The sequence below is a fragment of the Scyliorhinus torazame genome, chromosome 16 (genome assembly GCF_047496885.1).
Source record: "Scyliorhinus torazame isolate Kashiwa2021f chromosome 16, sScyTor2.1, whole genome shotgun sequence".
Classification (NCBI taxonomy): domain Eukaryota; kingdom Metazoa; phylum Chordata; class Chondrichthyes; order Carcharhiniformes; family Scyliorhinidae; genus Scyliorhinus; species Scyliorhinus torazame.
The window spans coordinates 129,089,973-129,103,653 of record NC_092722.1 but is presented as its reverse complement, the minus strand read 5'-3'; the positions used below and the strand labels follow the sequence as shown (position 1 = coordinate 129,103,653).

The 13,681-nt window shown below is 41.7% G+C and overlaps 1 protein-coding gene across 1 annotated transcript in view; it reads right to left on the bottom strand.

Annotated features, from left to right (window-relative positions):
• noc3l (NOC3-like DNA replication regulator) overlaps positions 1–13,681 on the bottom strand; it is a 53,776-nt gene that overhangs the window by 25,173 nt on the left and 14,922 nt on the right. Inside the window, exons 5-7 of the mRNA XM_072479045.1 lie at positions 9,622–9,681; positions 8,200–8,342; positions 4,912–5,073 (exon numbers count right to left, since the gene is read on the bottom strand). Coding sequence (XP_072335146.1) covers positions 4,912–5,073; positions 8,200–8,342; positions 9,622–9,681 — 365 coding nt within the window. The remainder of the gene's footprint in view (positions 1–4,911; positions 5,074–8,199; positions 8,343–9,621; positions 9,682–13,681) is intronic.

Genomic DNA, 13,681 nt, shown 5'->3' with positions numbered 1-13,681 from the left:
ATCTGTGGCATAGTCTCAGGATAAGGTATTGATAATCTTGGACGGGGATGAGGGAACATTACCCACTCAAACAGCTGAATGACTTTTGAATTCTCTACCAGAGGGTGGTGGAGCTCCTTTGCTGACTATACTTACGCTGGGGTAGACAGTTGTTCTCTTCGGGAATCAAGAGATATGGGGAGCAGACAAGAAAGTGGATCTAAAGCCCAAGAACAGCCATGATTGCACTGAATGCTGGAGCAGGCTCAATAGTCCATATTGGTTTACTGTTTCTCCCATGTCTCTGTTTTCTTATGGCAGGTGACCATAACATCAGGAAAGGGCCATGGGCTTGAAGCCCAGATATTAGTTCATTGTTCCATGTCAACCACACCTCTTGCTGCAACTAACACCAAAATATGAAAGTGGCAGCAGTTTTAGAACGTTTAAATGTTGTCCCCTTAGATTGGAACCGTGTTCGATGGCTTTGAGACAAAAACTTTTTGGATTAAAAAAAAAAGTCAAGATGGAGGAGAAAGTTCACAATCTAAAGTTGTTGAATGAAGTGCTGAGTCCAGAATTCTGTAATGTACCTAACAAGATGAGGTGCTGTTCCTCCAGTTTCTGTTGGGCTTCACTGGAGCATTGCAGCAAGCCAAGGATGAACATGTGGGCATGAGAGCAAGATGATGAGTTGAAATGGTAAGCGACAGGATGGTTGGGGGTCATGCTTGCAGACTGAGCAATGATGTTCTGCAAGTTTTCACCCAGTCTGCGTTTAGTCTCCCCAATGTAGAGAAGATGGCATTGGGAGCTACGAATACAGTAGACCAAATTAAAGGAGGTGCAAGTGAAATGCTGCTTCACCTTAAAGCTGTGTATGGGGCCTTGGACAGTGAGGAGGTAAAGGGGCAGGTGAGACACCATCTGCAATTGCATGAGAAGGTGCTGTGGGAAGGGGAAAGACCTGCTGAGTTTTTCCAGCACTTTCAATTTTTAATTTCACATTTGCAACATCCGCAGTATTTTGCTTTTATGACAAGTTTACAGTCAATTCCATTATAAGGTGGTCAGAGGAATTCCTAAATAGAAAAAGCTGTCAGGAAGTTCATGACGGTTGAAGGTTTCTTTGAGTCAACTCCAACTGGTTTGAAACCATGATATGAGCCTTCTAACTGCTACAATGGGAAAAAAAAAAAAATGAAGCCCAACAAAAATATATAAAATCTTCATTCTCTATCGTGGAATGCAAGTAAAAATAATCTATTCAAGCTCTTGATCCTATTTAATTCAGCCATTAGACCCTGATGGATCCATACTTCTATTCTTATCTAACAAACAAATCTATTTATCTGAAGTCTTGAAACTTTCAGCTGACATAGCATTCACAGCCGGCAAATGAGTTTCAGATTTCTACTATTGTTTGTGTGAAACACGGTTTCCTGGTTTCACTCCAAAATGGCCAAACTCAAAATTTTAAGATTACACTCAGATGGAGTTTTTCTGTATCTACTATTCTTTGACAGTATTTTCCAAAAATTGATCTCTTTCACCTAGATCTAGGGCAATGGGCACAGGGAACGCCAACAATTGCACTCAAGCCTCCACTTGGAGGTGCTCCATTTTGAATGAAATGTATCCTATCAGGTGGACCTAACAGATCCCATTACACAATTGTGAACAGGAAAGCCAATTCCAATGTCCTGGCCAACATTTACTGCTCATTCGGAAATCACAGCAACTTCCTCACTTTCTGTCTTTCTTTCTTTCGTGTGCCATCCTGACATTGAAATACAATTGCGTCCTGTTGCTTTGGGAAATGAAATGAAATGAAAATTGCTTATTGTCACAAGTAGGCTTCAAATGAAGTTACTGTGAAAAGCCCCATGTCGCCACATTCCCGCGCCTGTTCGGGGAGGCTGGTACGGGAATTGAACCGTGCTGCTGACCTGCCTTGGTCTGCTTTAAAAGTCAGCTATTTAGCCCTGTGCTAAACCAGCCCCTAGCAGGCAGTATAATCAAAGACCCCTTCTACCCATGTTATTCTCTCTTCCAACCTCGTCCATCAGGTAGAAGGTACAAAAGTCTGAGAACACGCACTAACAGATTCTTCTCCACTGTTACCAGACTCCTGAATGACTCTCTTATGGACTGAACTCATCTTCTCTACTGTGTAGCACTACACTCGGTATGCTTCACCCAATGTCTATGTTTATGTATTTACATTGTGTATTTATCGTTATGCTTTATGTTTTTCATGTATGAACGATCTGTCTGGACTGTACCCAGAACAATACTTTTCACTGTACCTCAGTACACGTGACAATAAACCTAAATCTACAACAATGTGGGAGTACCATCACCACCTGGACCTCAGTGGTTCAAGAGCAAATACGAATGGGCAATTAATGCCGATCTTATCAAGAATGTCCACATTTTCTGGGGGAAAAAAAAGCCCCAATAAACTTCCTCATTTTAAATTAGTTCACAACAACAACTTACTCATCTCAGAATCCCTAGTGCAGAAGGATGCCATTCAGCCCATCGAGTCTACACCGACCATCTGAAAGAGCACCCTGCCTAGACCCACTCCCCCTGCCCTATCCCTGTTACCCCATAACCCTAAGGGATAATTTAGTATGGCCAATCCACCTAACCTGCACATCTTTGGACTGCGGGAGGAAACCGGAGCACTCGTTAGAAACCCACGCAGACACGGGTAAAATGTGCAAAGTCCACACACGCAGTCACCCAAGGCCAGAATCGAACTTGGTTCCTGGCGCTGTGATGTAGCAGTGCTAACCACTGTGCCACCTCAACATTGCAGTTATATATTTACATTTATACAATGCCTTTATCAAATAAAATGTCCCAAGGATCTATACAGGAGTACAAAAATATGACACTGAGGAGATATTAGGTCAGATGTCCAAAACATTAGTCAAAAAGGTATATTTGAAGGACTGGCTTAGAGGAGAAAATGGAAAATAGATGGGCAAAAAGGTGCAAGGAGGAAAAACCAGAGCTGTGGCCTGGACAAAGGAAGGCGCATCAACCAATGGTAGAGCAATTACAATTGGGAATGCACAAGAGGCTAGAATTAGAGCTGCACAAACATCTTGGAAGATTGTGGGGCTGGAGGAGATCACAGAGATAGGGGCAAGGAGGGGATCGGAAAAGAGGGATAGGACTTTTAAAGTCAAGATATAGCTGGATTGGGAGCATACGTGGGTCAGCGAGCAAGGGGGTGATAGAGTGGGACTTGCTGCAAGTTAAAACACTAGCACAGAGTTTCGGATGACCTCAAATTTACAAAAGCTAGAATGTGGGGGACTGGCCAGTGTGTGTTGGAATGGGCGGCATGGTAGCACAGTGGTTAGCACTGTTGCTTCACAGCGGCAGGGTCCCAGGTTCAATTTCCAGCTTGGGTCACTGTCTGTGCGGAGTCTCCCGTGTCTGCATGGGTTTCCTCCAAGTGCTCCGGTTTCCTCCCACAAGTCCCGAAAGACCTGCTAGGTGAATTGGACATTCTGAATTCTCCCTCTGTGTACCCGAACAGGCGCCGGTATGTGGCGACTAGGGGCTATTCACAGTAACTTCATTGCAGTGTTAATGTAAGCCTCCTTGTGACAATAATAAAGATCATTAGATTATGACAAATTTTAGAATTACTTCACTGGTGGTGAGGATCTTGCGATGCCCCAAGATTGTGAAAGATATTATATGAACATTTTGTCTTTCCTTTGTTGGTAGGTTTTTCAGACTGATTATTCAGGATAGACTTTTTAGAAATTCTGTAGTTTTGGAGTGGCAGTTTTCTAACTGATTTCCTTACTTTTGATTTGCGTGTTTTTTGTTCTTTTGCTCTTTTGCTCCAAGCCAAAATGTGACAGAGAAAGCATGACAGAGTAAATAAAATTTAAAGGAAGAGTGCACTACATGCAAAGTTTTAGAATAGGTTGATAGATAGTTGGATTGACAATCATTAAAGAGCTTGTCAGAGACATTATGAGTAGGGCTTTTCCACCTGAGGCTACTTTTCCACTTTATATACTGGAATAACTTTATATAAAAATATTTGGAATAAAGTACATTACCCTGGAATTTTAAAAAAGTATCTATGCACATCGGTGCTAATGGGAACTGTGAGGGTTACATTTAAAATAAGAAAAAGTGGTTTACTGAATTTTGAGGGTTGAACAGAATAAGCACACACCTTATAAACAATGGCAACACTTCAGAGTGCAACATTTAACTTGTGCAGATGCTTGAAAAATATTGGAACGGGTATGCTCCTGTTGACCAAGACAAACGCCCAAAACACTGGCAAATGAAAGATGGAAGGCTTCTATGGCAGTAAGTGTGTTGGCACAGATTTTGACAAGGCGTCAACAGGTTTTCTGAGGGTATGTTTTAATATTTGTAAATTTTTATGCATGTTGTTACAACCCTTATTTTTCAGCATTATATTTTCAGATCAATAGAACAAAATGGCAGCTGAAAAGATTCCCAAAATAATCTCCAATAATTTACTGGTTTGCTCTCCCACGTTCTAGTTCTATATGGATGAATGATTATTAATTCTTCATTGGAAGCTTTTCTACCTGCTTGCCCACTGGTAGATTTCCTACCAGTTTAAGATATATTATGGGTCCTGGCTTTGTTTAGTTAACATTGATTAGTTCCTTTTTTTTGTTACAAACATGATTTTTGTACCAATGGGGTTCAAATAAAACACACGCTTTAGCATGCAAGATTTACGTGCAACATACATTTTCACACACAACTGACTGAAATTAAATGTGAGAATTCTAATTATATACCAGTTCATTAATTACTAGTATATAGTGATTTAACAGCACAGCTGTTACAAAAACATCAAGCATTTTCCGTTGCACTGATCTGAACTTTTACTCCAAATTTATTCAGTACCTTTGCAGTTTTCTCAGCTTCAGTTAGAGGCCGTATCCTGTAGCATGGTGTGATGTCTTTGAAGACCTCCAACAAAGATGCCATCACTAGCTTTCTCACTGTTACTGCAACATTTGGATCCCTTTCCATTAGCATTGAACGCAGCTCCTTCAGCTTTTTAATCTGTGATGAGAGTAACCGCTTTAAATCAATTTTCCAAGTGTCTTGTCCCCCAAATTAAACAGTGTTTTAAGGTAAATTATCATTTAAATAAACAAAAGAAAAATTAGGATAGGGTGAGGACCATTAAAAGATACACACAATAACCTCAAATAATGAAAACAAAATAGTATAATTATTAAATGTTACTTTACCTCAGTATTTACATTGAGACCAACAGGGTAAAGATTACATTATGAGAATAAAAACGATAAAGATATTTAATATAGAAAATGTGGAGTGCTAATTGATAGACTAATCAAACTTATAGATGATGAGCACGTATTAAAGTTAGGGGAGAAACAGCAGAGGCACTTTTACAAATATACAAGAAAATAATGAGAAAAGATAGTAGGAAAACTTAGGAACAGGAGTAGGCCATTCAGCCCCTCGGGCCTGCCCCGCCATTCAATGAGATCAGGGCTGATCTATGACTTAACTCCATAAATCTGCCATTGGCCCATATCCCTTAATATCTTTGCTGAACAAAAATCTATCTACCTCAGATTTAAAATTAACAACTGATCTAGCTTCAACTGCTGTTTGTGGGAGAGCGTTCCAAACCTCTACCCCCTTTGAATGAAGAAGTTCTTTCTAACATCTCTCCTGAATGGTACAGCCCTAATTTTTAGACTATGCCCCATAGTTTTAGAATTGGCAACTAGTGGAAATAGTTTATCTTTATCTACCCTGTCTTTCCCTGTTAATATCTTGAAGTGGTTAGCTAATGTGATTCTTATAGGAAGAGAGAAAAAACAAGTCAGGAGAACTATAATTAGCTTAGAAAGATAATGGAATCCTTACTCATGGCACTAATGGAAAAATATCTAGAAACACAGACTACAATAAAGCACAGTCAACCGGATTCTAAAAAGGAAGGCCTTGTTTAACCAATATTATTGAACTATTTGAACAAGCAACAAAAAGGGTTGTTAAAGGCAATACAGATTGAGCATCTCTTATCCAAAATGTTTGGGGCCGAGTGTGTATTGGATTTTGGAATTTTATGATTTCGGAATATGTGACATTGCGCATGTGCGAAGTGTTGGGACATGCGCATCGTCTGGGAACCTTCCCAGAGCTTTGTGGGATTTCCCATTCTTGGTGCTTGAAAAAAAAAAGTGAGGATTTTGGAATTTTACAGTTGTTGGTATTTCGGAAAAGGGATGTTCAACTTGTATCCCAAAATCTTTTGATAAAGTACCACAGTTGCACATTACAGACACACGACTAAGGTCGGAACATGTGGATTTAGGAGGCAAACAGCAGAATGACAAGCTGGCTACAAAACAGAATATAGAGATTAGGGGTTAAAAGGTAAATACTCAAACTGGCATAGTGATAAGTGGTGCTCCACAAGAATCAGTGTTCGGACCACTGCTGAACAATATTTACGTAAGCCACTTGGAACTTTGGAAATAGTCGCACAATTTCAAAATTTGTGAAAGACATCAAATGGAAGGGGGGGGGGGTATTTCATTGAAGAGGACTGCACCAAAATACAGAAAGACATTCATATACTTGAAGATTGCATATGTAATGAGCAATACAAGTTTGGGGAGGCTGTAGCATAGTGGCATTGTCACTGAATTATTAATCCAGAGACCCAGGGTAATCCTCTGGGGAAACCAGGTTCAAATCTTATCATGAGATGGTGAAATGTGCACTAAGTAAAAATCTGAAATTAAAAGTCTAATGATGACCATTGTCGATTGTCATAAAAACCAATCTGGTTCACTAATGCCCCTTAGAGATGAAAATCTGTAACCCTTACCTGGTCTGGCCTACATGTTCCTCTGGAATAACAGCAATGAAAAGATTATGGAAAGATTTGATAGGAGCAGATAGGAGAGATGGGTGGTATTTAATAGAGGCAAAGGAGGTCTCATCCGCTGTTCAGAAAGCCAGCAAGAGCCCCGCCTTGCTACTTTTAGGGAAGGCTTGCCACATCATGTGCCATGTAGGCACTTTAGGGACAGCACGGTAGCATTGTGGATAGCACAATCGCTTCACAGCTCCAGGGTCCCAGGTTCGATTCCGGCTTGGGTCACTGTCTGTGTGGAGTCTGCACATCCTCCCAGTGTGTGCGTGGGTTTCCTCCGGGTGCTCCGGTTTCCTCCCACAGTCCAAAGATGTGCAGGTTAGGTGGATTGGCCATGATAAATTGCCCTCAGTGTCCAAAATTGCCCTTAGTGTTGGGTGGGGTTACTGGGTTATGGGGATAGGGTGGAGGTGTTGACCTTGGGTAGAGTGCTCTTTCCAAGAGCCGGTGCAGACTCGATGGGCCGAATGGCCTCCTTCTGCACTGTAAATTCTATGATCTTAACCAGAGAGCAGTAGGCCTCCACTCAGGATCAAGTCCCGCTTCCCCAGCCATCAATCTTGCCACGGCTGAGGGCATTAAATACTACCCGATGTTTCCATTTGCAGGTGAGAACTGAAAGAGCGGCGATAAATAAAAGGTTCTATACAAGTTAAATATGAAACCGATGCCATTATTTTTTTGAGGCTGTACTTGTTCTTTATGCCTAATTTTAGCCCCTACTTATAAGATCTTCAAAATGACAGAACAAACGCTATGGGAGGCCAAGACTTGAAGTGTATTAATGTACATTTGATACTTAGAGTATACCCAGTTTATTGAATTTCGAATTAGATTTCAAATAATTATATATTTTCATGCTAGATGTCACATGAAAAGGAACATTATGAAATTTAACTCATTACCTAAGCAAGTCAGTTCTCCTGTGCACAAGACTAATTTTGCATTCAGAGATTTGTCACTAAGTATTCTCCATGGATATCATTCAAAGACTATTCAACATTGTGAATATCCCAAGGGCAATACCAGATTATAGCAGCTTTTTGCAGAGGACAATTACACAGCAGCTCAATCTAATTTACAAAGCCTTCAAAAGCACCATGTCTAAAGAAAACTTAACAAATATTTATATTCATAGGCTTCTAGTTATGCTCTCTGTCCAAAACACTCCCACATTCCTGAGATAGCAGTCAGACCTTCAAAAGCAGTTCTCACTTGATTTATCTGCTTACAATTGAGATTATTCTCCATAAAACAGAGGTTCTTACATTGTTGTCTGGTTCAGTCAAGATGGACGATGCCAAAGTGGCTATGCGGATCTTTTTCTCTTGTAATGTCTTTCTTCTCAGCAGTAGCAGCTCCTCAGTGGTCAGAATTTGAAGAGGCGCCTTTCGAGCAACTGTTTCCTTCCCTAAACATTGTAAAAATTCTATTGTAATTTTTTCTCCCAGCTGGTAATCAGCAATCTTTTGTCGTGTCATGAAATTGATTAGGATAAATGAATTTAAGTTTAATCCAGAATTTTTGTTGCCACTCCCTTCTAAATTGCTTAATATTTGCAGCAAGAAATTATTTTTCAACAGTTAAGTTTGAGCAGGATTCACACCCATATTCTGGAGTTGAAAGAAAACCAGTTTCAATCTCTGTATGTTATTGGCAAGCAAAAATCAATTAGGACTATGTTTTATCAAAAAGGAAAAAAAATCACCAAACAAAAACACAATCAGATATCCATAATAGATAAATTTGTTTTAAATAATTTTCAACTAAATATACACACACATTTTAATTTATGAAAGGTTGACAAAAGCATTCGGACAAGTCAGAAATGGATCATTCCTGGAACAGCAGATTCGGATAGAGCTTTATGAACAAGACTGAATCAGGACACGACTGGAATGTCACAAAGAAGTTTATGCGCTGCTTACTTCCTGAAGCTCAGCACAAATTACCATTTTTTAAAAATGTTACCGAATCCCAATTGAATAAAATTTGTCTTCCCTACCTAAGCTGACAACTGACTGTCAGAACAATTGAAGTCGGGAGGATGCAAGAAGAGCATTTTAGAACTTTAATTACAATGGTGTTTGAAACTTGATGGACCTACAAATTACAATTTCAAAGCAGCTGGTACAACAATTGGTGAAATTAAGCGCGATAGCTATATTTCTTGTGCTAATGCCAACAGTTCTCTTGTACAGTCATAATGGTAAGGCGGATATAGTATTTAAAAACATTCTTCATATAAGATCCTGGTTCAGTTGAATGTCAAAGATTCCATATGCCAGCATTGGACTGGGGTGAGCACAGCAAGACGTCTTACAACACCAGGTTTAAAAGACATTGTGCTGGCAACCGGCCTTGCCCAAAAATATGGTCATCTCCCTGGACTGAATTAATAACATTGTGAGTTTCCACGAATTGCACCAGTTTGCAGGCCTATGAAAGGGTTCTTAAAATTAAGCATTTTTTGGTGCTGCTCCCAAAGCGGAAACTCTCGGCCAATCCATGCAATATAAAAATGAATCGCTGCTTATGTCTTGGCAAGCTTTTCTGGTGATATGTTGCTGTTTTAGGCATATGATACAAGCTAATTAATTGTCAGTGTTATGTACACTTTGCATTTGCGCAGTTCAAATGCGACATGGGACTTCTTTTCCATACACAAGAGATTTGTAAAATCATTTTACCTTCCTCATGCTGCTGATTTTCTTCAGTCATTTCTTCATCTTCTCCTTCTTTCACTAAAACTAGAGAAAATATGTTAAGAGTATTTTCAACAGTACAATGCAGGTACAGGTTTATGTTTATTCATTTATAGGATGTGCGCGTCGCTGGTTAGGCCAGCATTTATTGCCCATCCCTAGTTGCCCTTCAGGTGATGGAGTTGCCTTCTTGAACTCCTGCAGTCCCTGGTGTAGGTACACCCACCATGCTAATAGGGAGGGAGTTCCAGGAAGTGCAGGAACGGCGATATATTTCCAAGTCAGGGTGGCGAGTGACTTGGAGGGAAACCTCCAGGTGGTGGGGTCCCCAAGTATCTGCTGCTCTTGTCCTTCCAGATGGTAGTGGTCGTGGGATTGGAAGGTGCTGTCTAAGGAACCATGGTGAGTTACTGCAGTGTATCTTGTAGATGGTACACATAGCTGCCACTGTTCTTCGTGGTGGCAGGTTTGCATGTTTGAGGCAGGGGGAGCAATCAAGCAGGCTACTTTGTCCTGAATCTGAATGGTGTTGAGCTTCTAGAGTGCTGTTGTAGCTGCACTAGTGCCTTGTGGATGGTAGACAGGCTTTGGGGGTTCAGGGGAATTACTTGCCATAGGATTCTAAGCCTTTAACCTGCCCTGAGCGCCAAAATATTAATATAGTTAGTCTAATTCAGTTTCTGATCAATGGTAACCCCCAGGATGTTGATTGTGGGGAATTCAGCCATGGTAATGCCATTGAACGTCACAAGGCCTTATTTGATCCTCGCTTGCAGGTGATGGTCATTGCCTGACATTTGTGTGGCGCGAATGTAACTTGCCACTTGTCAGCCCAGTACTATTGCTGGGATATTGTCAGGCCCATAGCATTTGCAGTATCCAGTGCCTTCAGCCATTTCTTGATATCATGCGGAGTGAATCGTATTGGCTGAAGACTGACATCTGGAGATGCTGGGGACCTCTGAGGGGACCGAGCTGGATCACCCACGCGGCACGTCTGGCTGAAGATTGTTGCAAATCCCTCAGCCTTCTCTTTTGCATATATGTGGTAGGCTCCTCCATCATTAAGGATGGAGATATTTGTGGAGTCCCCTCCTTCAATGAGTTGTTTAATTGTCCACCACCATTCATGGACGGATGTGGCAGGATTGCAGAGCTTAGATCTGATGCATTTATTGTGGAATCTCATAGCTCTGTCTATTACTTGCTGCCTATGCTATTTGGCAGACAAGTAGTCCGATGCTGTAGCTTCACCAGGTTGATACCTCATTTTTCGGTATGTCTGATGTTGCTCCTGGCATGCTCTCCTTCATTTTAATTGAACCGGGATTGGTCCCCTGGCTTGGTGGTAATGGCAAAGCAGGAGATACGCCAGACCATGGGGTTGCAGATTGTGGATGAATACAATTCTGCTGCTGCTGATGGCCCACAGTGCCTCATGGGTACAGAGTCTTGAGTTGCTAGATCTGTTCGAAGTCTATCATTTAGCACAGTGGTAGCGCCACACAACACGAGGGAAGGTATCCTCAATGAGAAGACAGGGCTTTGTCTCCGCAAAGACTGTGCAGTGGTCACTTCTACTGATACTGTCATGGACTGATGCAGCTGCAGCAGGCATGTTAGTGAGGAAGAGGTCAAGTATGATTTTCCCTCTTGTTGGTTCCCTCACCACCTGCTGCAGTCCCAGCCTAGCAGCTATGCCCTTTGGGACCCGGCCAGCTCGGTCTGTGGTGGTACTACCGAGCTGCTCTTGGTGATTGACACTGAAGTGTCCTACCAGAGCATATTCTTCACCTTTGCCACCCTCAGTGCTTCGTCCAAGTGGTGTTCAACACGGAGGGAGTACTGATTCATCACCTGATGGTGGCCTGTATGTGGAAATCAGCAGGGGGTTTCCTTGCCCATGTTTAACCTGAAGCCATGAGACTTCATGGGGTCCAGAGTCGATGTTGAGGACTCCCAGGGCAACTGCCTTCTGACTGTATACCACTGTGCCGCCACTTCTGCTGGGTCTGTCCTGCCGTGAGACGGAACACACCCAGGAATGGTGTTAGTGTCGTCTGGGACATTGTCTGTAAGGCATGATTCTGTTAGTACGACTGATTCTGTGAGTATGACTATGTGAGATAGCTCTCCCAACTTTGGCACAAGTCCCCAGATGTTAGTTATGAGGACTTTGCAGGGTTGACAGGGCTAGGTTTGCCGTTGCCGGTGCCTGGGTCGCTGTCAGGTGGTCCGTCAGGTTTCATTCCTTTTTTTGTGTTTTTGTAGCAGTTGAATACAACTGATTGGCTTGCTGGGTTATTTCAGAGGGCAGTTAAGAGTCGACCACATTGCTGTGGGTCTGGAGTCAATGTATGCCAAATTTCCTTCCCTAAAGGTTATTGGTGAACCAGATGGGTTTTTACAACAATCGGCAATGGTTCCATGGTCATCATTAAACTTTTAATTCCAGATATTTTATTAGGTTAAATTCCACCACTTGCCGTGGTGGATTCGAACCTGGGTCCCCAGATCATTATCCTGGGTCCCAGAATTACTAGTCCAGCGACAATACCACTAGTGCTACAATACCCAGTGGTAAAGTGGAGTATAATAAAAGAAAGTTACATATTGACATGATTGCAATGCAAGTAGTATGATCAGGCGGTACAAATTCTTGGGAAAATCAACACTTTTTGACTACAGGACAAATATTTGTTGACCCAACAAAACATGATTACCAAAATAGTGAGTGTTGCATAAAATGTTACGTTTTGACTCCATTCTCACAAATCGCCTGACAACCTGATTTCTCTCATACTAGTCAGGCATTTCAAAAACTATTATCCCCTCCTAAAATGCTCACATTCTCAAGTCCTCAGTCTTATTGACTGTTGCTCAAATGTGAACCTCCTTTTTTAAGAGCCTTAAAAGTTTTGTCATCTCCCATCTCTCAACTACATGCTTTAATCTCTCCAATCAGGTTTCTGCCGGTCCCGCAGCACTAAAATTGCTCTAACCAAAGTCATGAATTCTCCATGACTGTGGCCATAGTGTAATATCCCTCTTTGAACGTTTGAGCAGCCTTCAACAGATTGAATGTAACATCTTCCTCCAATGCCTCCCCACTTGACCAGGTCATCAGCCAGCATTGTTTGTCTCGCTGTTGCTTATTAATTTGCAATTAGATGGTGTTCACCAATTGCAGCTCATCCCACCCCTGCAGCCCCCCAAAATCCAGTATTGGCCCCAATTTCCACACAGTGTCCTTGGGTGATATCAACTACAAAGTAGGTTACCATACGGATGCGGCTGACACCTGTAATGCCCCCTCCACTGCACTCTATGCTCATCTGAAATTCAGTCTTGCATGATCTGTAGCTTCCTTTAGTAAAACAATGTGAAAATGAATATTTTAAGTCCGGACTACAAACTCCATCCTTCTCCCCCCTCAACCAGTCAAACTGAAACAAATTATAGCAACCATGCCTTGCATCTGATCTTGTATCCTTTCCATCAAAAGGCTTACTTTAACTATTGTAGCCTGTATGCTGCTGAAATATTTAAACAATTTTGATACTGCTCGACTAGACTTGATTACAAGTTTGCCTCCCATCTTCTATACTTCTTGAACGTCATCTCGTTCTCTGCTACCCATATCACAATCCATACTAAGCCTTGCTCACCTATTGTCCTAATGCTCCCGGCCCTACAATTGCTCCTGTTCCCCAATACCTCAAAATGCTATCCTCATATTTAAATCCCACCATGGCACACCTCTCCCCATTTTTTGCAACCTCCTCCAGTGCTACAACCACCTCACCACAATCTTTCAGTTCCCGTTGCTGTGATCTCAACTGCATCCCACCACTTACTTCCCCCAGGCTTGATGCTCTGAAATTTCCTCGCAAAATCCTTTTGTCTGTCCCTTCTCTTACCCCCTTAAGAGCAGCCTTAATTTTCCATTTATGAGCAAGCTTTTAGCCACCCTTCTTAATTTCTGCTCCTTGGTTCATGTCCAATTTAAGTGCACTGGGCCTTTTTAAAGCATTGATGATGCTAC